The sequence below is a fragment of the Sturnus vulgaris genome, chromosome W (assembly GCF_052056855.1).
Source record: "Sturnus vulgaris isolate bStuVul1 chromosome W, bStuVul1.hap1, whole genome shotgun sequence".
Classification (NCBI taxonomy): Eukaryota; Metazoa; Chordata; class Aves; order Passeriformes; family Sturnidae; genus Sturnus; species Sturnus vulgaris.
The window spans coordinates 64,917,297-64,943,460 of NC_142282.1; the positions used below are offsets into that span (position 1 = coordinate 64,917,297).

The following is a 26,164-nucleotide window of genomic DNA, read 5'->3' on the forward strand; positions in this document are numbered from 1 at the left end:
CCATATATGGCCAAATTAACTGCCCAGTACAAGCCAGCTTGCACTGTGACACTAGCCATCCCAGTTGCCCCCCCCCCCTTTTTTTTCCCAGAGCAGCACTGCTGTTTCTGGCTCAGGCCAGCCCCTCCCAGCATGGCCTGAGTCTTCTGAGATCCTGGCACAGCTCTGCATTCCCCATTTGAGATCTTAACTCTTTCAATGCTCAGATAAAACTAACAGACTTTCAATCCTCCATTGAGTGAGATGGAAAAAGAATAGAGAGAAGACGCCAAGGTCAGTGAAGCAGGAGTCAGGTTCCAGATGGAAGGAGAATGAGGAGACGCCGTGAATTTAGGCTGAAAATCCTTTTGTAAGCTATGGGGATGGACTGTAATGCACTAAAGATTCCTATAAACTGTGGAGAAAGACATGGGGGGGAAGTGTTCAACTTGTAGATCATGAGCAAAGGCACCTATGCTGAAGACCCTTTGCCCCGAGGGAAGACAAAGATCTCTGTTCTTAGAGTTGAAGCATGAACAGAGAGAGATAGATGAAGAGAACCTTTGCTTTTGAACAACTCATCCTCATGAGTATGACATGGCCCATAAGCACATCTCTGGGAAGGCTGTGAAGATGGGAGGAGTTTCACGATTGCAGATTCCCGGACGGCTGCTGTTCATGAAGAGTGAAGCCACGAGAGAACTGTTTCTTTTGTCTTGTGTAAAGTCCCTATAGCCTGACAAGGGGAGACTATTCTCCCTAGAGTGAACTGAAAAAGACTATTCTTAAGTTGGTAACTGAATGAACACTTCTGTATGTTGTTGAGGAGAAGAGAGTGTGGGAGAGGGAAGGCGGGGTGGTCTGATGGTTTTATTCAGAATTTTAATATTCCTTTATATTGTTAATAAAAGTTTTCTTTACACCCTTTAAGTTTTAAGCCTGCCTTGCTTTTGCTCCTAATCCTATCTCACAGCAGAAAATGGGTATATTGAAATTGGTGAATCTAAACCACTACATTAAATTGGTGTTTCTGCCTGTTTGTGAACTGAAACCAGGACACGCACACACACATACGCATCTGTTTTTCTCAGGTGGGACAGCAGCTAGATGCACAGAACTGTGTATCCAGAGCTGTGTTTCTGGAGCCACGTCTCTAGGCATGCCTAACTCGTGTGTGTACATAGGGACGTGTGCAGAGCTAGTGCACACACACAGGCACCTGTTCACCTACACAGAGCCTTGGTACTTGATAGTAGCATACACTTGTACACACAAACACACACACAGGGCCATGCTCACATCTGCAGAGCCTGTTCACACTCACAAGCACAGAGCTGTGTCTAAACCCACATACACTTGAGGGAGTGCAATTCAACACACATACACACAGCTTATGTACTGTCAAGGTTTTGTTTCTCCTGGGTGGAAACACCAATTTTCTGTAGTGGCTTTGATTTGCCAATTTGAGATTTCGCAGCCGAAGCACCAATTTATGTGGTGGGTCTAGTGCTGGCTAAATCTCCAGTGCACCCACTAGAATTATTTACTCCTTTCCTGTTGTGAGATAGGATTGGGAGGAAAGCAAAACAGGCTCAAACTTTGAAGGGTACAAAGAAAAACTTTATTACTAGAAACTATAAGGAAAAATAATAAGAATCAGAATAAAACTTTCAGAACACTTCTTCTCCCCCCCCAATTTCTTTTCTTTCACACTGACAATGTACAGAAATAAATCAGTCAATTTACTATCTCTAAAAATAGTCTTTCACCAATTTACATAGGGGGATGTTGCAGTTGGGGCTGACATGACATATGAAAGGACGCACTACATTTCAGAAGGCTAAATTCTGTTTATTACAACAGCATGCTCTCTTTTATACACTCTACAAAGTTTACACTTTATTCATTGGTTACAATAGCTCAACATAACATTCATTGGTGCATGACTGTCTCCACCACTGTTTTTCACAAAACTTTTCTAAAAATACTTTTCCCATCTGGAGGTTTCTTCTTGCTTATCTTCTTCTTCTCGGCCTCCATACCAACAGCCTTGGTAAAATTCCTTTCAGAAGTAAACTTATCAGTTAACTCTCTCTGGCTCAAAGACCAGCTATAATCCCCTTCCTTAGGGAGAGGAGACCTCTCTTCAATTTGTGGAGACTTCACGAGTAACAGTTTTCTCATGGCCTCAATGTCAGAGTAATCATCCGCCCAGGGAGAATAGAAATCTGATCACTGTGTAAAAATCTTTTCCTTGACTAACAGTCTTCCCACAACTGTTATCGAGGACCATGTCAACTTATGGGGCACACTTTAAGGATCATAATAGTTCAAACAAAAGCTCTCTTCATCTTTGAAAACAGAGGTCTTTTCCTTCTCTTCCTTGGGGGCGGGCAGCAGGGGTCTTCTCTCCATTCAAACTTCTCATGGGATCACAGCCACTTCAATATCTGTTTACTTTAGCAGAAATACCTCTGCTTATGTCTACAGTTAGAACATTTCATCCATCCCATAATGCATTTCTGAATTGTAGGGAAACAAGAGTCTCTTCTCCACAGCTTAAAAAAAAGAGAAATTTCAGTCCACGGGTGAGGCATCTCCATGAATCCCTTCCATCTGGGACCTGACTTCTACTTCACTGACCTTGGTGTCTTCATGTTGTTTCTCTGCATGTCTATCACTGTCCTTTTCTTTCACTCAGGAGACAGAACAAAGTGTCTGCCAGTCTCATTCTGGGCAGTGAAAGAGTTCATATCTTGCCTGGGCCTGCAGATGGTCATGTGATCTCTTCCGGGCTGAGGCTTGGAGCTATTTAGGATAGGGAGTCTTTTAAGCAGCTGTGCTGGGCTGGACTAGGATCTTAGCAAGGGCCCAGCCAGAAACGGTGGTGTGTTGCTTGACTGCATTCCATTCCGGGGGAATGGGGGTAACCTGGCTCAGTTCCCGCCCCCCACCCCAGGCCGCAGGGGCTGCAGCAGGAAGGCCCGGCCCAGAGCTGCTCCCAGCACTTGGCCATCGCTATATCAGAGCAGGGGTGGGGGGGGCCTTGCCGGACGGGCCCGGTTGTCTCTCTCCCAGTTGCGCGGGTGCCGTGGTGGGGCAGGCCCAGCTGCCCGGAGCTGCTCCCAGAGGTGTTAGCAGTGGCAGCATTTCTGCCACGCTGGGGAAGGAGGCGGAAGCAGCCAGGATGTCAGTGGCCAAAGGGCCTCCCCTCCCCAGCCTGGCTCAGCCCTGGCCTGGCCCCGGCCAGGTCTGTCGACTGTGCAAGGCCTGGCCCCAGCCAGACTCGTTACCTTCTGAGAGTCTGGAAAGGAAAGAGCACTTCCCAGGGTTTGTTCATTTTAAAATTAGAATTTCACAGAGGCATGTCCATCTCTTTCAGTGGTTTAACCGGTTGCCGGTTATCATAACCAATCACTGGTTGTTTTTTTTGTCAGACATAGAGGAAGCTCTAGCTGCTCCTCTCAGAAAATATCACTTCCGTGGGTTGTCTTTAGTGCCAAACCAGCACATGTGCATTGATACATGTGTGCACCTTAGCACTTGTGTGTGCACAAAGAGTTATATAGGCATCAAAAGAACCACTTAAATTGGAGGCGTGACATCCCCGCCGAAGATGGCGTGTTTTGCAGCCAAGCACATAACTCGAAAGACAAAGGGGGAAATGGCGCCAGTCCCCCTCCCCCCCTTCCCATCTCTCCAGCAGAGACAACTCCGTCAGCGGATGCCGTTGGCACACTCTAATGGCTGCCACTCAGTTAAGGGCTAGAACTCATGGAGGGACTTTGCCCTACTCTCAGCAGGGCAGTTGTCTGGCAGGCTGGGGTGACTCAGACTGGAGCAGAGCCGCTCCACTTGGCCCAGAGCCTCAAGTGCAGACAGGCACTCCCAGAATTTGCCCCTAGGCAGTCCAAGACCAGGAAACATCCAAAAACAAAAAAAAACCCCAAAAAGCAAAAGAAACCCAAAGGAATGCCTCCATGTTGAGCAAATGCAAAAAGCTCTGCTTAGGCAACCCGGCTTTAAAAAACGGCCCCCCTGCCTGGCCCACGATTCTCTTTCTGGCTACAGGGTCTTAAAGAGACAGTAACAATTTTTGGACACAGATAGATACAGAATATAGTACCATTTTGGGTTACCCAGGACAACAAGCAGCAAGTTTTTTATCGAAACCTGGTAGCCATAATTATTCTGATAGTGAAGAGAGGGTACATTGGTATACATGTCATTATTTGGGTCTGTTTATCAGTCCACATATGTACTTGTAAATTGGTAATTAACAGTAGAAAAACTGAAAAAGTCTCGTTGCTATTTTCTAATGTAAAATGCATAAAAAACTTTATTTAAAAATAAGCCAGGTTATTTTTCTTCTCTGATCATTTCCATGAGGCTATTCTGAGGAAGGTGCAGGAAAACTGTTTCCACTGAAGAGGAAATAATTTTAAAAGCTTTTAAAAAGTCATTGTCGCATCGTGTAAATCAGAACTTCATGAAGAAGCTGAATTCTTTTCACAACTTGTTTATTCATTTGCCCTTTTTGTTCCCTGCTTATAATTGAACCCCTCCAGAGTGTGCGTTTTTCCTCAAAACCTGAGATTAATTAGGATGCATTCAATTCACTTTGGCATTCTGTTATCTTTCAGTGTTGTGGGGGGAGGGAGGGATTTGTGGGGCTTTTTTGTTTGTTTTTAAGGTGCAGAGGGCCAAACTTCTAAAATTTTAATTAATTTATATAATTTTAATTAATGGAGTATATGGATTAAAAAAACAGCTGAATTTCTGAGTTGTTTTTTTTAATGCTTTTCTCTCCGCTTACATAAAAGGGTATGAAAGTAGTGCGTTATGCCACCTGCTGTCAGGTTATCAAAATGAAAACATGATATTTTAGAATGATATGAAAAAATAATAGCTTGGAGAGATGTGATGAGAATTCTCTCTATGTAATTTAACTTTTCTCCCTGGACCTGACATCACAAGCAGTAGTGGTGAGTTGTGTTAATACTTGATTTTTATCTGATAATAGAGTTTATAATTAGGAAATGACCATTGGGATATTTGCAGTTTTGAGATCATGATGATGTTCCTCTATTAATCCTCTTGGAGTCAATGCCAGTGCTTTCTTCCAATAATATTGTTTCTATAAAATTTTCTGCATTTGCACTGAACTATGAAAAGCTTGTTTTTAAATTGATCCTAAAGGAGGACTTCAATCAAAATATCGCATGTGTTGTACACACTAAATATTATCATGAAGGTCTTTAATTTGCTACTGTAATGATGGAAGTTTTTGTGGGCCTTGACAGATGAAAAGATGATGATACTTCCTTTGCCCTTATCTAAATTAACAGCACCGAAATGGCACAGAGAAAATTGCAAAAGTCTTTAGAAGATAAAGGTTTTTCCTGATCCAGGCAGTGTTACTGATTGATTTACAGTACAAAGTTTGAACTTTCAAAAGGAAGAAGCTGAAGAGATGATGCAACATAAAATTAAGATGTATTCAAAGTTATTCTGTACTTCAAAATAGAAGACCTAATTCTCTGCTCTCGGATATGTTTATGTTGTGAAAAATGGTTCTGGCATTCTTCAGAATTTAATTATTGGAAAGTATTTACACAAAAGCCAGGGATGGGTGGTGTTATGTGGAGGTGGTGGTGTGTGGTTTTGTGTGACTTGCAAGATGGTCTGCTGTGGACTTCGTTTTGTTGTTTTCATAAACTATACTATTTAACCTTGAGGATGTTTTGAACCAAGTTTTCAAACAGTGAAAAAAGTGATTAAAAAGAATTTGTATCCTAACAATTTATCATTTTGGGTGTTTGACTGTTTTTTATTTAACTTTCACTTTGGATGATTACTGCCTTTTTAAAGATATAAATATGCTTAAAATTGAGTCTTATTGCACATCAGCTCCATAAAAGCTTCTTGGTTGAATTCCTTTAGTTGTTGAGGGCTATAGCAACAAATCTGTATCATTGAACCAATGTGAAATTATTGTTGTTTTCAGGCCATTTTCTTTGTTCACAGGTGTCAGCTGTGATGCATGTTTAAAAGGAAATTTTCGAGGTCGCAGATACAAGTGTTTAATTTGCTACGATTACGATTTGTGTGCAACTTGTTATGAGAGTGGTGCAACAACAACGAGGCATACAACTGACCATCCAATGCAGTGCATACTAACAAGAGTAGATTTCGGTAAGTAATAATTTAATTTATACTAAAGCTGTTTGCGCTACTTAAAAACTTCTATTTTATTTCACTACTTGGGAACATTTTCCCCTCCAAATAGCATGCTGAAAATCATATCAAATTACTGTCTCCTGATAAAAATCTTGTTCTGCCTTTGGTTCTAGCATATGAATTTTTTTTTATTCTTTTGGGTTAAGTGTTTTGGCTCACAGCAAATTAGATATTAGATAGGTATCTGTGCTGGTTACACCTGAGGGAGGGCAGACTCAGAGGTTTTTCTCTATGACAACTTCCTCTGTGAGTTGATGGGTCCAATTAGAGGCTGGTTGGGTTATTGACAGTCTGAGAAACCAATTAGAGAACTTAGTTCCCTCCGTGAAAACACATTTTGAAGGAAGTAACCCGGAAAAAAGCCTTCTTTTATTTCCTGCTTCGTTCAAGGTAATATCAACCTGGCCCAGGCTCCTCGCCCAGGCCAGGCCGAGGTGGGCTCGGGAGGCCGCTCGCTGGGCCCTGTTTTCAACCAGGGGCCCCAATGGCCAGAGAAAAAAAAAAACAAGCCCATTGCTAGATCCTAGCCCCCCCCCAGAGGGGCCACGGGCGGGGGCTCTGCCTTGCCGCCGGCTCCGAGCAGCTGCGGGGTGGCTGAGCCCGCCCAGCCGCCCATGCGGCCTGGAGGGGAGGCAGCCGGGACCCCTGTCTGGAAAACTGGCATGTCGCAGCAGGGAGGAGGGGTGGCCATGGGCAGTGGGTGCTGCAGCAGCTGAACTCCAGGAAGGCTGATTGAGATCTTAGCCGTCCCCCATCCCCACCTTCTCAGCACGGCCTGAGTCTCCTGAGATCCTGGCACAGCTCCAGCATGGCCTGGCCGCAGCCTCTGCATTCCCCATGTAAGATCTTAACTCTTTCAATGCTCAGATAAGACTTGCAGACCTTCAATCCTCCCCTGAGTGAGAGGGAAAAAGAACAGAGAGAAAACACCAAGGTCAGTAAAACAGAAGTCAGGTTCCAGATGGGAGGAGATTGAGGACATGCAGTGAAAGTTGGCTGAAAATTTTTTTGTAAGCTATGGGATGGACTGTACTGCACTAAAAATTCCTATAAATTGTGGAGAAAACATGGGGGGGGCTGAAGTGTTTAAAAAAAAGATCCTTTGCCCCAAGGGAAAGGGGGAATCTCTGTTCCTGAGAATGAAGTATGAACAGAGGAATTTGAGGAAAAAGAGACAGAAAGAAATTTTGCTTTTAAACAGCTTATCCTTAAAAGTAATACCCCATGAGTTTGACATGGCCCACAAACACAGATCTGGGAAGGCTGTGAAGATGGGAGGAGTTTCACGATTTGCAGATTTTCCCAGCAGGATGCGAATCGTGAAAGTGAAGACACAAGAGAACTTTATTTTTCTCTTGGAAAAAATCCCTATAGCAAAACAAGAAGAAACTCCTCTCCCTGAAGTAAACTGAAATGATTATTTAAGTGAAGGACTGACTGAAGTGTTTTTTGTATGTTGTTAAGAAAGTTAGGAGAGGGGAGGAAGAAGTGATCTGAAGATCTTATTCTAAATTTGGGGTTTTTTTTCCTTTTCTTAGTGTTGCTAATAAAGCTTTTCTTTCATACCCTTTTAAGTTTTAGGCCTGCCTTGCTTTTACTCCTAACTCTGTCTCACAACAGAAAATTAGTACATTGAAATTAGCAAACCTAAACTAAACCAAGACAGTATCTGATAAAAAGGACTACTCCTAAATTAACTTTCAATTCAAAAGGTGCAACAAAACTACATGCACCCACCCCTCCTTCCCTCAATATGTTCTACCAGAAAATACCATGGTGAAGAAGAGAAATAATAGTGAGAGTTTAGGGAAAATGTTGTTTTGTAATTACATTGGGGGTTGTTAATGCAGCAAGAGTGGTAGACTCTACTGAATGAGGAAGACTAGTGGCAAGGGCTAGGAAGTAGTCCTCTAAATTACTGTTTTTCTTCCCTGAGTCATTTCTATCACATCATATTTATAACACGAGTGTTATAATTCCGGAGATACTTTCATAGCAAATCTTTGCATTTAAAACATTGGATGCTTATTTCTTCATATACCTGTTTTAAGCCTACAAGGCTAATGTTTTAATAAAAACTGTTTGTAGTGATTCTTGATAGGCTGGAGAGTTGGATGGAGAGACACCTAATGAGGTTCAATAAGGGCAAGTGCAGTGTCCTTCACTTGGGGAGGAATAATCCCAAATACCAGTACAGTTTGGGGGCTGACCTAATAGAGAGCAGCTCTGCAGAGAAGGACCTGGGAGTCTTGATGGATGACAAGTTAGCCATGAGCCAGCAGTGTGCCCTGGAGCCAGGAGAGCCAATGGGATTCTGGGGTGCATTAGGAAGTGTGGCCAGCAGGTCGAAGGAAATGATCCTGCTCCTCTACTCAGCCCTCGTGAGGCCACATCTGGAGTGCTGTGTCCAGTTCTGGGCTCCTCAGTACAAAAAAGACAGCTACTGAAGAGGGTCCAGCAGAGGCTACAAAGATGATTAGGGGTCTGGAGCATCTCTCTTATGAGGAGATACTGCAGGAGCTGGGCCTGGTTAGTCTGGAGAAAACTGAGAGGGGATCTCATTAATTCATATAAATATCTCAAAGGCAGGTTGTCCTGGTTTTGGGCAAATTTGGGGGAAAACCTCCAGAAGGAGCCCCCAGACAGCAAACCCCACGACTCCTCCCCCCCCACCACCGGGTTCGGGAAGAATTTCCTCAGAGAAGAGTGGGAGAAAAAACCTGTTTATTTAACAAGCAAGACACTCCCCAGCACAGGGAAAAAAAAAAACACCAGCTGACAAAAAACTCTTTCACCGTTCTGAAGGGATGACAAACTCAGTCTCTCCGGCGAGTGGTCGCTCAGTTATCAGTCTCCGGCGCTGGGGAATGACTGCTGCAGGTGACAGAAGGCAGACTCCCGGTGTTTCTTAGGGTTTCCCAGGTCCCCGTCCAGAACAGGTTCAGATGGTATCCAGGAGAGGGAGGGGACGGGGTGGAAAAGAAAACAGTCCAGGGAAAAAGTTGGACTGCCTAGCTGAACTAACTAATAAGCAAAAAGCAAGGGCAAAGCGAAGGAAAGAAAAAGAGGCAGAAGCGAGCGAGCAGGCAAGCAAGCAAGCAAGCCGAGCTAAAACCTCTCCTAAACATAGACCATGGGGGAGGTGAGCCGGCTGATAACAAGACAAAACAAAGCTTCACTTTCAGAGTCAGTCCTGGAAGCACAGGACATAATACCAAACATAATCAGAACACACGATTGGAGATACAAACACCATAACATCACCCTAGGACACAGGTGCCAAGAGGATGGTGCCAGATTGTTCAGTGGTGCCCAGCTACAGTGCAAGAAGCAATGGCCATAAACTAAAGCACAAGAAGTTCCACCTCAACATGAGGAAGAATCTCTTTCCATTGAGGGTGGCAGAGCACTGGAACAGGCTGCCCAGGGAGGTCATGCAGTCTCCCTCTGGAGACATTCAAAACCCATCCAGATGTGTTCCTGTGTAACCTGCTGTAGGTGACCCTGCCTTGGCAGGTTTGGTCTAGATGACCTCCAGAGGTCCCTTCCAAACCTGACAATTCTGTGATTGTAGTGTAGATATTGTTGAAGTTTTAAATTTTTTAGTAATTTTTTTAGCTTTTTGATTTAAAAGAAGTATTGAATATACACATTATTCTATTTCCAATATGCATTTAAAGTTCAAAACAGCTGAATATACCAATATATAGCTTCTTTCTCAGAGCTCTCTGAGCAGAGAAGTATGTCATTCATGTCTAATTCTCCAGTAGCTGCTTGCCCTAAGCCTGCCTTGTAATGACTTTGAAATCTGTGCTCTGAAAATCCAGATGTTTGAAAGACAAGTTTATACAAATCTAGTTTTGAAAATCATATCATTGAAGTTTCTAGATATTCCTTCTTAAACTTTACTTTTCTGCTTATTCACAAGGTAAAAATATTTGTCTAACAGTATATCTTAATTCAATTTTCTGGTCACTATCTGAGATATACGGTTTAAACTTATTTGTTCCCTGATGACAGTTATTCTTGTATATTACATATAGGGCTAAATGACAGCATCATCATAAACATTAAGTGTACATGATTCATAGGGAAAAGAGGATTGATATATGCTTGCTTATGGAGCTATAAGTTAACATTCAATGTTGACTACTAAGAAGTTCTTCCAACCATCTTATGAATGTTCCTGTGCATCTAGAAAACATCTAAGAAACCATAATATTTGAAAGTCTCTAAGTAAACAAACCTTTGTATTAGTGTGTTACTCATATAATTTTTTAAAATCCACAAGAGATACATGTGGACAAATAGAGGCTTGTCTTGAACAGAGGGTGTTCCCCAAGCAACTGACCCCAGACCCACTGAAAGAGACAGCAAGGGGCAGAGTCTGCACCAGGCAGCACAGGAGATTTAAGCAGGCAAAAATAATCAGTCCAACTGACTGCCTGACTGCAATGAACAAGCATATATATTCCTAGTAGGCAGGCACACAGCAGCAGCAGCATGATGGCCATCTGGCAAAAAGCAGTGTCTTCTACTTCTCCTGAGCTTCTAGCATCTGGGAAAACCAATGGAGCCATACAGACAGAGCTCCTGTTCAAAGATGCAACCACCCAGGTTTCTCGCTGTGGGATGTCTGAAGGGATATTCCTAGAGATGGAAAGTGATTGCAAGCAAGACTGTGGGAGCTGTGACCAGATTGATGAACTACTCTGCTTGGTGGATGAGCTTCAGGAGGATGTGAGCAGCAGACTGAGTAGTATTTTGAGAGTCTTAAGAGGGAGATTCATCAATGGAGCTGTACTCTGCCATCTATGATGTATGGAAGCCAACTCAACATGGCCACTATGGAGGCAGGTCCAGGATCTGCTTTCTGCCAGAGGGAAGGCAGTATCACAAGGGATAAGGAAAGGTAGAAGAAAGTTGCAGCATGGAGCAGTAAGAGAAAGTAACCTCCTTACCCTCTAAGTTACTCTCTCACATACCCTTATACAACAGGTACAAATCCATGGGCATGGTAAATGAAGCTCATAATGAGAAAGAGGAGGAACCTGTGCAAGCAGTTTCGTCACGGTCAGAGAGAAAAAGTCCTTGCAACAAAACCTGTATTAAGACCAGTGCCAAGAAGAAACAACATCGAGTTATGGTCATTCATTCCCCGCTGTGTGGAGCGGAAGCACCTGTTCTCAGACCAGATCCTCTTTCCAGGGAAGATTGCTGCCTCTCTGGGGCCTGAATTAGGGATATTGCCACTAGATGGAAAAGCCTAATTCAACCTTTAGACTACTATCCATTCCTGTTCTTTCAACAATGCACAAACAATATCACAAAAAAAAATGTAAGGTCAATGTCTTAGAATGACTGTATGATGCCTGTATCCCCAAATTGTCTGTTCTGTTAGTGTTAAATATTAAATTCTGCAACTTTCAGACAGTCAATCAAAAGCGACTTTAGAGCCCAGGGAAGAATCCTAAAAAGTTCAGGAGCACAAGGAGTGTTTTCCTCAATCCTTCCAGTAATGGAAGGAGACTCTGGAAGAATCAGGCAAGCCCAGGATATCAATACTTGGCTCCTGGACTGGTGCCTGTACCAAAACTTTGGGGTTTTAAAGCACTGAAAACAACATATGCTGGGGCCTGATGGGATCCACCTGTCCTGGATGGGACAAATGAGTCTGTGGGCTTAAGCTGGTGGGACTAATCAGGAGAACTTTAAACTAGAATCAGTGTGGGAAGGAGATACCTACTGCAGTCCTGTTGGTAAGCCAAAGATGGACATTAAAAGGCTGAAGGCTGTGGGTAAAAATCAAGAACCAGGCCAGAAAAGGACACCTGGTGGTGGAGGTCAACTAGAGGCCAACTGATCACGGGGATCCTATCTACAAGGCCTTCTTATTTCAGCTACAAGAACTGTTGCACTTGCAAGCTCTCATCCTGATGGGAGATTTCAGATTTCAACCACCTGGACTGGGAAAGCAATACAGATGGCTGTAAGCAATCCAGGAGACTCCTGGGGTGTGTAGAGGACAACTTCCTGGTTCAGGTATTAGACAAACCAACCAGAGGTGAGACATTACTGGACCTGGTGTTCACTGCTGCAGATGAGCCCATTAAAGAGGTTAAGACTGGAGGCAGCCTGGGCTGTAGCGACCGTGCCCTGATGGAGTTTGTGATCTGAAGGAGTGTGAGCCTGGCAAGGAGCAAAGACCCTGAACTTTGCAGGAGAACTTCCAGCAGTTTAAGGAGTTGGTGAATGAGATAACCTGGGTAACTGTCCTTATGGACAGAGGGGCTGACCACAGCTCACAACTCTTTAAGGCCAGGTTACTTTAGAGTGCAAGAGCTCCCTATCCCAGTCTGTAGGAAATTGAGCAAGGGAGGGTGGATACTGACATGGCTGAGCAAGGATCTGTTCCTCAAACAGAGGAGTTGGAAGGAAATGCACAGCCAGTGCAGGTAGAGGCTGGTGACAAGTAGCGTCCCTCAGGGCTCTGTCTTGGGACCACGGCTCTTCAATATCTTCATCAATGACAGTGAGATCGAGCGCACCCTCAGCAAGTTTGCTGATGACACAAAGCTGAGCAGTGCAGCTGACACAACAGAAGGATGGGATGCCATCCAGGGAGACCTGGACATGAGCCAGCAGTGTGCACTCATAGCCCAGAAGGCCAACAACATCCTGGGCTGCATCAAGAGAGGTGTGGCCAGTAGGTCGAGTGAGGGGATTCTCCCTCTCTACTCTGCCCTCATGAGACCCCACCTGGAGTACTGTGTCCAGGTCTGGGGTCCTCAGGACAAGAAAGACATGGACCTGTTAGAGCGGTTCCAGAGGAGGCCACGAAGATGATCTTGAGGCTGGAGCACCTGTCCTATGAAGACAGGCTGAAAGTGCTGGGATTGTTCAGTATGGAGATGAGAAGGCTCAGGGGAGACCTCATTGAGGCCTTCCAGTACTTGAAGGGGGCTTCTAAAAAAGAGAGAGAGTGCAACTTTTTACATGGATAGATAGTGATAGGACAAGGGGGAACAATTTTAAACTGACTGAGGGCAGGTTTAGATTAGATGTTAGGAAGAAATTCTTTACTCAGAGGGTGGTGAGGCACTGGAATAGGTTGCCCAGAGAGGCTGTGGATGCCCCATCCCTGGAAGTGTTCAAGGCCAGGTTGGATGGGGCCCTGAGTAATCTGATCTAGTGACTGACATCTCTGTCCATGGCAGGGGGGTTGGAACTAGATGACCTTTAAGGTCCCTTCCAACCCAAACCATTCTGTGATTCTGTGGTAATCTGTGCTTGAAACCTTGTTCAAGTTCTGGGTTGTGATGGGGTAATGAACCAAATAGACTGATGTCAGCGATAGCTTGGAGTTCTAGTGAAATTAGTGTGCAATTGTATAAGTCTGTAAGAATACTTGTCAGGATCTTTGGGGGGGGTGGGCAGGGGGGCTGCAGAGGTGGCTTCTGTGACAAGACACCAGAAGCTGCCCCCATGTCAGAGCCAATTCCATCTGGCTCCAAGACAGACCTGCCACTGGCCAAAGCTGAGCCAATCAGCAGTGCTGGTGCTGCCTCTGTGATAAAATATTTAAGAAAGGGTAAAAAGCATTGTGCAGCAGCTGTGAGGGAAGAGTGAGAAAAATGCAAGAGGAACAACCCTGCAAACACCAAGGTCAGTGAAGAAGCAGGGGGATGAGTTACTCCAGGCTCTGGAGCAGATATTCCCCTGCAGCCCGTGGAGGGCCAGGCACCAGAACAGGCTCCTGGCAGGAACTGCAGCCTGTGGAGAAATAGCCTATGTAGGAGCAGGTTTTTCTGTCAGGATCTGTGCCCAATGGGTGACCCATGCTAGAGCTGTCTGTTCCTGAAGGACTGTACTCTGTGGAAAAGGACCCATGTTGGAGCAGTTTTGTGAAGGACTGAATCCTGTGTGAAGGACCCCCCACTCTGGAGCAGGGGAAGAGTGTGAGGAAGAATTAGCGGCAGAGATGAAGTGTTTTGAACTGACTGCAACCCCTTATTCCCCATGTGCCTGTACTTCTTGTGGGGGAAGGAGGTACAAGAATCATGGGTGAAATTGAGCCTGGGAAGGGTGGAGGGGAAATGTGGTTTTAGTTTTGTCTTTGTTCTTTGCTATCTTACACTATTTTTATTTGCAATAAATCAGTTTTCCCCATGTAAGAGTCTGTTTTGCCCCTGACAATAACTGGTAAATAATCTCTGTGTCTTTATCTTAACCCATGAGTTTTTCCATCTTATTTCCTCCCCATGTCCTGTTGAGGAGGGGAAGAGAGCACTTTGGTGGGCACTTGGTGGCCAGCCAAGGCCTACCTGCCACACCTGATCAATTGATTTAGTGCTTAGCAGCCTTGAAATGCTGTGAAATATATACTAATGAGAGGTTACTGGAGGAGTTTTAGTCATGGCCTTGAATTTTGAGAGACTTGGACCAGTATAGGGACTCATGTAAGCCTGCTGGAAATTAATAAGAATCACTAGTGACTTTCAGCTTCACCTGTGTTTGTGTTTATGAGTGAGCCTAGTTGTCTTGACGCCTTGGGTTTTAGCTTTTATATTTTTCAGATTCTCTGCTGCTTAGTGTGTAACTCTGAAACTTCATATTAGGTGTTAGTAAGTTCTCTTCACAGGGTAGTTAGACAAAACAATCCCTTCCTAGCTAGATAATCAAGGACAACCCGTACCCAAAAAGCATAAACAACAGCAAGGGAAGGGGACAAGCCAGGGGGCTGATACTTCATAATCTGGGGCTGTGGTTGGACAACTGACCCCAATATGTAAATGAACCAAAACTTATGAAAGTGTAAAGACTTGTGACCGGGATCCATCTTGGATTTGATTTGGGTGTAGCCCCGGCCAGGCTCATGCACTGCCCAAGGTGTATCCTTTCAATAAATGCCTATTTTATTCCTTTTGCTCCGTCTAGTCTCTGTTCCAGGTCAGCCTTTCCAGGCATCAGTTCTTCTGTAAGTCAATGCACAATCTAATGCTTCTGAATGAGGAAGGTGAAAGTCTGAATGGTGACAATTGTATTGTTTTTCAGTTCCTAGAGTGATTCTGGGAAAAGATGCTTGTTAGACATAAACTTTAAAATGCTGAATGGGCACAAACATTGGTATGCTATCCCGGCAAAGGGCAGAAAGCATTGCAGTAGGTCTATTAAAGAACAGGGATGTGCATATGACAGAACAGCAAGGAAGTTCAGAGCCGATTTCCCAGTTTTGGTGTTTCTGAAAAAGAATTGCTGGCAGGCAGCCACAGACTACATACTAAGTTGAGGATGCTTTATGATTTGTATTATGTGGAAGCATATGGTTTTCTCACTGTTCCTGCCCTTTTCAAGGAGTTAACTAGGCAAATAAGGTAATACCATTTCCCAGGAAAATTATATTAAGAACTTATGTTACTTCTGTTTAAGTTCCCATGGTCTAAGTTCATCTTGGGTGCTTATAAGGGTACAAGATCAAAACCCTCCAGCTACCTTTTGCAAAAATGTGAGCTGCTTACATGAAGTTAAGCTTTAAAATGCCACTTCTGAGGTCTGAATAGATTGAGGCTTTACTATTAGAAGATGATTCATTTAGCTAGAGATTAGCTCCCCGCATTGTTAAACGCTGTTTCAGCTATGGCACCAATATCAACATATGAAGTGCTGGTGTCACTGAGTCATTTTAAATTACAATATTTAACGTAGATTTGCTGTGAGAGCACAGTGCATCTACAGTGATTTTATCTGTAATACAAGCTCAGCTATGGTAAAAACAAGGATGGGGAGAAAAGTGATAGTTCACCAGCACCATCAGACTTAGTTTACTAACATTCAGGAAGAGTCATGTTGTTTGCTAGTGTAAAAATCATGTAGTCTGTTTATTCTTTTGGAAGTTGAGTCATTGAACAGCTTTATAGTATTGGCATATACACTTTGTGCAGAAGGAAAATGTTTATTTTGATTAATTAATGAAATTGACTGTGATTACATGTACACAAGTGTATATATAAAGAAGTTATATAAATAAAGTAATGAGCTATCCTGCTTGAAATGAACCATTCCTAAAATCTCACATTTTTCTAGATTTGTATTATGGTGGAGAAGCTTTCTCTGTAGAGCAGCCACAGTCCTTTACTTGTCCTTATTGTGGAAAGATGGGTTATACAGAAACATCTCTTCAGGAACACGTTGCTTCTGAACACGCAGAAACATCAACAGAGGTGGTAAGCTGCTTTAGCGTTGTTTATAAATTACAATGAAAGTATATGAAAATATCCAGAAAATGAGGTGGTTTTTTTCTTGAAGTATGTGGTAATTTAAATGCGGACCAGAAAGGTATGTACTATACATACACACAGACTATGCTGGTGTTTTCCCTATTGACTCCTTGAGCTATTAACAGTGCCTACATCATCACCTTTTCCTCTCTCTAGAGTTTCTCACAGCACTTTCTCATCCGTCTGTGTCAGTTATGCAGCCGAGTCCCCGGATCCTTGGCGTGCAGGCCACTAAATCCTGGTGTTACAGAAAAGGCTAAACCTTTGTAAAAATAAAAACTTTTTAAAATATTGATATATTGATTTTTAATATATTGGAATTTTTTTATAAAATGACCCTTGCTGCTTCCCTCAACCCTTCCACTTGATTTTTCTGATGATTTCAACAGTGGCCATTGATGCAGAGCAACTACATGCCATAGAATAGCCTACTGCAACAGTTATTTTGCTTCTGTTTTTGTCAGTAAGCGTTCTCCTCAAGTCTTTACATCTAGATGTTACTGTTGCTTGTGCCAGGTCTGAAATTTTTCTGAAATGCGAGGTGACTTCTTTGCTATGGAAACAATAAAATAATAAATAACTTGGATTTTGATACCCTTAGAAATAGTTTCTTCTCAACCCTCATTACAGTGTTGAGAAACTACATGCTTGCACTGCTTTGAGTTCAGACAATTTTCTTTTTAGAAAATTCTGTAGCCCTTTTTTTAGATTTCCCTTTATGGTGCAGGTGCATATTTTGTATTTATTTCCAACACTCACTTCATTAATTCAACAGTTATGTGTGTTATCAATCCTAGGTTAAATTCTTGACCAAGAAATTTGGCTATCTTTCCAGCAGTAGGGAATATGTTCATATTTGTGTGTGAATACTGTTTACGCCTGAGGAATGTATGATTACAGAAGGACATTCAGGGAACTGTTGTTAGTTATTTTTGTTGTAGATCCCTATAAAATGTGCATACTTGAAGAAAATTTTTTTGAGAACTTATGTGGGAGGAGGAGAATCTCTCCCCATTAGCGCCTGCTAAGGGCCTTATATCAAGGAGTAATAGAAGAATTAAAACTGGTGTAAGACCCCCAAAAGCTCTTGACGAGCCTCTTTAAAGGGCTTACGGTTTTTCATGTATTCAGAGTTAGACACACAGGAGAAATACCATCAAGATATTCTCAAGAGGTCTAAACAACAATAAAAAACTTTACTGGCAACTTCAGAAAATCAGAGAACTTTGGTAAAAGTTTAGACCAACATTCAATCAACATAAAGCATTTCACAAAGCATTAACTTCAGCTCATTCAACTTAGCAAACTCCAAACCTATTTGATTTTAAGTTAGTCAAAACTCCAAGAAGAGGGAATTAGAAGAAAGAGAAAAAGAGAATAAATATAGAAAAGAACAAACATAGCTGCCACTCCTGGTTCCAGCAGTGTTCAGCTGATAGAAATTCCAAGAGGAGGTAGGGCCAAGACCTGTGCTCACCTCATACTTTGGTTTAAGTACCCTTTGGCTTTCCTGGGCCCTTCCCTCAGGTGGGATTTCTGGTCATCTGGCCACTCTGGGGCTAGATTGAGGCTCCAGGGATGAGATGTGGAGCACTGCCTCCAGTGTGCCAGTGATTGGCGGCCATTGTGGGGGCTGGGATATAGGCCCAGGGAGAGTGGGGTGTACGGGGCAGTGCATCGCCTCACCAAAGGCAAGGCCCGACCTGCTCCTTCCTCTCACACATGCACCCAAAATGTTTTGAGCCAGCAATGTCCTCCGGTCTCTCACAACTGGTCAGCCTGCTCTGAGACTCAAAAGTGTCTTGGTCTTCCCTAAAAACACATGAATTATTGGTGTATATTTTTTCATTTTTAGATTTAAAACTGGAGTAATTATTATTTCTCCATCAAGTGATTAAGGATAATGGTCAGAAATGCGAGACATGTTCAGATGGATGTGGCTGGAATTATGATGATTGTTACTGTTGATATTGAGTTTCAAAAGCAGCATTCAGGTAGAGGGGTCTTTTTTAGGGTTGCAGCCCTGAAAATTGTAAGAAATGCAATCAGATATCATCTTTGAATATCACGTTTCAGAATGAAGACATCACTTTTCTGCTACTCAGTCACACTTAGCGGATTCATTTTGTATTTAGTAAGGCAGCAACTAGACTGAAGTGAAAGGTCCGGGGTGGGGTGAGTCAACCTTGGCTGGCTGCCAGATGCCCATCAAGCTACTCTCTCTCACCTCCCTCCCCAGCAACAGGATGGGTAGAAAATACGGCAAAATGATCATTGGTCAACATAAGGAGGGGCTGTTTAGGCGCTCGGCTGGCTTTTGCTTCTATCTGCCCCCCTGCAAATCACAGCTGCTTTATTTCCTCCTTGATTGCTCCTGCTCATTTCCCTGCCACTGCCACAAACTGCAGGGCTGTTCCCTACGTCCCTGCAAGTAGTGCCTAATTCCACTGCTATGCAACCAGCAGCTCTACCAAATACTACTCACATGTTAACATTTTACAACTATTATCTGTAGTCCCTCAGAGAGTTAGCTTGGGGAAATAGCAAAGGTGTTTAGAGTTGTTTCAAGTTCAAATGCATATATAGAGGCTCATATGCTTTATTCTCAGTTTTTGTCATCCGCAGGTAAAAAGAACCTAGCTGAAATCTAATACAGTAAAAGAATAAATGTTAAAAAATATTGTGTCCACATTTGTATATGATGGCAGGGCAAAAAGGAAAAAGGTAGAAGAATGGAAGGTGAAAAGAAAGAATAGAAAGTGAGTTTATTGGCAACAGTGTTGGCAAAAAATTTTCAGGATAGGAGCAGAGGATTTGGAATTAAGAGCATACAGGGAAGATTTGTAATAGCTGAGGACTCAGCCATGTGTCTCCTGGGAAAGGATCTGTTGCAGGCTTTGGATGTAGAAATAAAGTTGGCATCAGAAGGAATAGATTTAGATGTTATGGGAATTAATATGATAAAAGAAAAACTGAAAGAAGGTATAACCAGAAATGCTTTTGGAATACCCTCAGAATTGAAGAAAAACCCAAAGTTATTGTGGAGCCAGACAAGCACAGATATGGGACTATTGCAGTCAGCATAACTAGTGCAGATAAAAACCAAGGGGAGGGTGTTCCACCTGCAGTAAAGCAGTATCCTATCCCCAGGGAAGCACGCCCAAGTATTCAAAAGCTAATTGATGTGGTTTTAACAAACAGTATTCTAAGGGAAAGTGAATCCCCTTATAATACCCTATTATTGCCAGTTACCACAACTAGAGTCGATAAAGAGGGTAGTCCAGGATATAGACTTATACAACACCTAAGAAAAATTCATGAGCATGTGATAGTGCCACATCCAGTGGTACCAGATCCATCAACCATTTTATTACAAATTCCACACTGGGAAAGGGTATTTGTGGTCATAGATTTAACTGCTGCATTTTTAGTATTCCAATGGAAGAAGAAAGCCAGCTACTGGTTGCTTTCACTTGGGAAGGGAAACAGTTAACTTGGATAAGGTTGCCTCGAGGCTTTGCGGGAGCACCAACCATATTTTCACAAATATCGAAAATAGATTTAGAAGATGTACAACTACCCAGAGATTCAGTGTTAGTACAGTATGTGGATGATTTATTGATAGCAATTCAAAATATAAGTGCACAGTATATGTCACTTATGTACAGAAGTGTCTGAGAAAGGACACTGCATTTTTATCTAAATTACAGCTGTGTCAAACAGAAGTATTTGGGATTCATCCTAAGAGAAGGGCAGAGGTTAATAGATCCAGACAGAATTCAAATGATCATAAATTTACCCCAGCCAGTGACAAAAAAGCAGTTAAGGGTTTTATTTAGGACAAGTAAGATTCTGTAGATCATGGATTCTAGGGCGGGGAGAGTCAAACCCTTAACTGAAGCCACAAAGTAGGAAGAATTGGAACCTTTGACATGGGGCCCAGAAAGAAAGCAAGCATTTGGAACTGTCGAGAAAGCTTTAATGACTGCACTGGCATTAGATTTGCCAGACTATATTAAGCCTTTGTATTTGCATAGACATGAGAGAAAGGGAGTACCTAGTGGAGTAAATACACAGCAACTCGGACCACATCAGAGGACTATAGCATATTATTCAGCTAAGTTAGATCCTGTTGTATCTGGTACTCCTCAGTGTACTAGGGCTATAGCCACAGCAGCTGAGATAGTAGAAAAGAGCCGTTCTTGGATTTCAGGACATCAGCTGTACGTACTCATGCCACATGAGGTGGAAATATTGTTGAATTAATATGCAACTCAGGCCCTATCACCACAAAGATATGTATGAGCTTATTTTGCTGATGGCAGACAATATAATTTTAAGGCATTGTAATCCCTTGAACCCTGCTATGCTCTTGCCATTGCCAGAAGATGGTACTCCACACTAGGATTGTAGAAGAGTCATTATGACACCTAGCAAAACACGGGAGGATTTAAAAGATGAACCTATGTTAAACCTTGATTTAACCCTGTATGTGGATAGATCCTCATACTACCAGGATGGAAAGCATGTGATGAGACACATAGTTGTGGGTGACGAAGGTGTAAGAGAGTCATCGGAAGCCTTGCTAGCAGAAATAAGTGCACAAGGTGTAGAACTGATAGCCCTTATACAAGCAGCAAAACAAGGTAAAAACAGGTGAGTGAATATTTATACTGACTCACGATATGCTTTTGGAGTGTGTTATACCATAGGGATGCTATGGAAGGGGAGAGAATTTCTAACTATAGCAGGAAAAGAAGTGGCAAATGGCAAAGAGATAAGGAAATTGCTAGAGGCTATACATTTGCCAGAGCAAATATCAGTGATACACTGTGCAGCCCATACCCCAAGGAAATGCCCTGGCCAATGCCACAGCAAAAGCAGCAACCAGACAGCAGGTACTGCTTTTTATGGTTACCACTCCAAATCTGGAAGGACTGAACTTACGAAGTATAACTAAATTATCTAAAGAGGTATGACTGGAGGAGAAAAGAAACTGGGAAAAGTGAGAAGCTGTCCAAGACAGATGGAGTGTGGACAATAGGAAGAAAGTCTGTTTTACTGAAAAAAGTATTTATTGGTCATTGTTAGATGGTTCCACAATGAATCTCACAGCAGCACTGAAAATATCACAAAGCAAGTGTCATGAATATGAGCAGCACTGGGAATTTATGCTGCTGTAAAAAGGATTGTAGGGAGATGCAAAACTAGTTTGCATTTAATTGTGACCAAGACCCTGAGCATAAAGGTGTACAATCCCCAGCATACTTTCCTTTTCAGTACATGATTATGCAGACATGCCATCATCATTAGCATATAAGCATTTGTTGGTGATAGTGGAGCAATTATTGGGGTGGGTGGAAGCTTTTCCTACCCAAAAGGAAGATTCAGGAACCACAGTAAAAATTTTACTGAAGGAAATCATTCCTAGGTATGAAATATCAAAAATAACAGATTCAGATAGAGTGTGACATTTTGGAGCAGCTATACACATTCAAATATTTAAGGCATTGGGAATTTTACAACAATTATATATTCCTTAACAATCCAAATTGTCAGGGAAAGTAGAGAGGATAAATAGGACAATCAAAGAAAACTTAAAGTATGCATGCGCACAGGATTAAAATGGCCAGAGGCTCTAAATCTAGTTTTATGGAACATAAGAAATTCACCCAAGCAACCCATAGGACTATGTTGGGCAGAAATATTGTTTGGAAGACATTTGGCAGTGCCTGGGACTTCTATCCTGGCGAGGACCAGCCTATTAGATGGAGATGAATGAGTGACACAATAGATAAAGTATACGATACTCAACCTGGAGATCAAGTATTGGTAAAAAATTATCAGATAAAGAATAAATTTGAACTGAAATGGGAAGGTCCTTACACTGTATTACTGTGTACTTATTATGCAATAAAGTTGCATGAAAAGATTCCCGGATTCATCATTCACTCGTAAGAAGGCTGGTCACTGACAGCCACAGAAATTGCTAACTTCATGTTGCATCCCATGATAGCCTTGTTGGGTTTGATTTTGTTATGTCTATCACTTACATTAATATTATATATGAAAATACTGAAAATGAATAGGCACATTGAGAAATCCTAAGAGTTCTGTCTAAAATATTAGCAGGCATATTGAATAAAACCAAAGGGGGGGGATTGTTGGGGATTAAAATAAGTTTACTTATAGAATATTAGAAATTAATTGTGTAGGTTTACGTTTAACTGTAACTTGCTCACAGCTTAGTAAAAGTGGGCCCTGCTCAAAACTTGGCATAGGTAAACTTTAGGTGAACTCCATTTGTTAGTATGAATGACTAAGCAGGGGAAGAAATAGAGACTGGATACCTTCATTTAAGGTCACAGGCCACAGAGACACCTATAGCCCTAGTCTGACTCCAGTATCTGGCACCAAGTTTTGTTCACACATACGCAGGTCTCACCAGTAGCTGGCACTTGCAGCATACATACACATGGGATAGAGAGCAACATTATGCAGAGATTGTTAAAATTTAATAAGAAGATATAGGAAGACAGGGCAGACTGTGGTGATCAGGCTCGGTCAGACAAACATACTGACCACCTCTGTTTTACATTTGACCAGTCCACTTTATACACGTTTCTGTCTACCCTCCCCTTTGTTCCTCCTGGCTCTCCCTTCCCCCTGCATTTCTCTTCATAGGTTTGTATGGTTCTATTGATTCCCTCACCCCTCCCAATCTGGAGTCTCCCCCCTAATTTACAGTCTTATCAGTTGCAAAGTCCAGGTTGATATCCTTGGAAGAGTAGTTAAGACCTAGCATATACTGTGTCAAAGTTTCTCCTTTCTGGTTTATTAACGTGATCTGTCAAGCTTGAAGGCTGGCCTGCAAAACTGTTGCAAAGGACTTTTAAGGCACACTTTTCTCAGGTGGTTGCAGTCATTGGGGGGAAAAAATCAAAATAAAAAATGAAAATTGCTATGGCAGTAAGTGTCCCTAGACTTTTATAAATGTGGGTTTAGGCTTAAGAGGAAAACAAAACCATAATGTTATCTCTCAAAATACTTGGTAGGAATAAGGAGTTTCTCTGCCAAATTTTTACTTGTGTTACTGTGGTGGGTGGTCTCAGTTGGATACTTTAATGAATATTCACATCTAGTTTCATTCTCCTGCCTACACTTCACTGGTGAGATGAATGAGAAGTTGTTTGGGGATTCAAAGAACAGTAAATCAACTTGATAATGTCATATATAGGTACATTCAAGCAGTAATCCTCTGTAATAAGACCTACTGTCTGCTGGAATTGACATATAAAGACAATATTGAAAGCTGAAACATTGCAGAGAGGATTTGAAAATTTTACTTTTTGGTTTCCATGGTATTATTAAAAGCATAATTACAAGGAAAAGTGAGACTTAAAAAGATGATACAATTAACAGCTGTGTTTGAACACATTTACTGTTTTAAATTGTGGCTGTTTAGGTGTAGGATTAGAATGTGATACTTAAAGTATAAGAATCCATGTCAAGTGATCAACTCCGAATTGTTTTCTGATTTGTGTAAAGTTGGTTGTGTTTGGTTTTTTTTTTTCTCACTTTGTTGTTTCAGATCTGTCCAATATGTGCAGCATTACCTGGAGGGGATCCTAATCATGTCACAGATGACTTTGCAGCTCATCTTACACTGGAACACAGAGCTCCTAGAGATTTAATATCCTTTCTTAAGTTGAGGGAAAAGGGAAAGACTGTTCCTTATGACAGCTGTAACTACTTCTGACTTTTGTAGTCAAGTGGCTACATCAGTTTAGCTTATTTTTTAGAATTGGTGTTTAGTTATAGGGGAACTATATGTCTGAATTTTTTATATGTATATATATCCATCAGACTGTGAATAGGCTTTAGGTGTTGCTTGACAATGTGGGTGTGTGTTTTTGTTTTATTTCTGATAGCGAAAGCTTTTAAAGATCTTTCTGACACCCAACTGCTTCTTTCTGCAATTTTTACCCTTCTTGGCCATTAGTTCTGATGCCATTTTGTGTCTGGGAAAGCAGCAATCCAGATGCAATAGTGTTTTATAGATATTTACAAGACTGAAAGCAGATTTCACCAAAAGTATATGTGTTAGAGAATGCTTTGAACTTTGAAATTGAGAGATCTTAAATGTTTGATTAGCTTTATTACTGTATTTCAATAGGGTAGTTTCAGCCTCTTATTTATTGACTTTTTAAAAGATATAACTAGAAGACCTATCAGGAGACTTCTTAGGGATTAGGGCTATCTTTGTTAACTGCAAATTGTAGTGCTATAACTACTCTCAATGACTGAAGAGATCAAATTGTCAGTTTCTTTGCACTTCTAAGTACAATTTTCGTTCTGTTACTTGGTCTTAGGAATAGTAATGTGGCTTGTTTTTTGCTGTACAAATACAACATAATTTCAGAAGATACTCTTACTTCATGGAGGTACAGGCCATCATAAAAAGCTCATTAAGTGATCTTTATCTTATTTTAAAAAATGCACTCCTAGTGTAATTTGATAGTGCCCTTTTTGTTCAGTGCTTATAAAAAAAAAAAGAAGGCCTAACAACTCGAGTTCGTTATATCTACTGCTAGCAACACTAGAGGAAATGGTTTCACTTTGGTTGTTGTCTGTCTTTAAATTTTTTATCATTTAAATTGTCAGTCCCAATTACACAGTGAAATCGACTTCCTATTGAAGTGGATGAGGTGTTGGATATATATAATTCATGCTTCTGGAGCTATTACTTCCCCTCCCACATCGGTGATGTCAGATAACTGTTAATTGGGAAATGTATGTTTATTACTAGCTACATAAGAGCTAAAGAAATCAGAATAATCTTTTCAGTTATTGAGTAAGGCCACAGTGTCAGTCATTACAAAACTGATGGAGGGAGTCTATATAAATAATTATAGGAAATGCATGTGAAAGTTTCCATACAACATTACTTTAGCAATCAGTGTTGCTAAGTTCACAAAAATTGAGAGTTTCTGGACTAGTTGTTCCATGTTGGGTGCTATCTTCTGACAGCTAAGACTAAAAAGAAGAAATGGGGGAGAAATTTCCCCCATCCAGTTGCTATCAGCTTAGGAAAGGATATAGTCTTCTGTGTAGCAGTTAGGAGGGTGTTTAAAGCTGTTTTAAATGGCTGCACATATTTCTTGTGAAGAATCCTGTGCAGACACTGCAAGATACCACCTTTATCCCTGGAGACTCTGGACAGCTCTTTAAATTCCAGTTTCTTTCTTAAACAATTTTCAACTGTTTTACTGTTTAAAACATGGCTTTAGTCTTGACCTCGTAAATGGTTCTAGCTTGGTTGTTTTCAGTATATGTTTGCAATGAGTTAAGAGTTCCAAATGGTTTTTCGACCCCAGGTGAGACATCAATATACTCTTGACTAGTATATTTAAATAATGTTGTTTTTCTTGAAAACACTTTGAAAGGTGCAGTTAGCAAGCTACTACAATACTTTTCTAAATGATATCAAGGCTAGAATTTTTCAAAGTATTTATATTGAGGATGTTCTAGTTATCTTATTTTCCAAGTTTACGTTTAAAAAGACCAGAATCAGGGCATTTTTCTGTCACATGTAGCTATGTAAAGCTTCCCAAACTACCTGAGAGCAGCAGTCAGTAAAATATTAGTGACAATGTTCTGTCACTACC

At 41.8% G+C, this 26,164-nt stretch overlaps 1 protein-coding gene across 1 annotated transcript in view; it reads left to right on the forward strand.

Moving 5' to 3' along the window:
* The window catches only part of LOC148220315 (E3 ubiquitin-protein ligase KCMF1-like), a 113,370-nt gene that overhangs the window by 78,631 nt on the left and 8,575 nt on the right, over nt 1-26,164 (forward strand). The window contains exons 2-4 of the mRNA XM_088155670.1: nt 6,007-6,174; nt 16,303-16,442; nt 24,088-24,189. Of these exons, the coding sequence (XP_088011796.1) occupies nt 6,007-6,174; nt 16,303-16,442; nt 24,088-24,189 (410 nt within the window). The remainder of the gene's footprint in view (nt 1-6,006; nt 6,175-16,302; nt 16,443-24,087; nt 24,190-26,164) is intronic.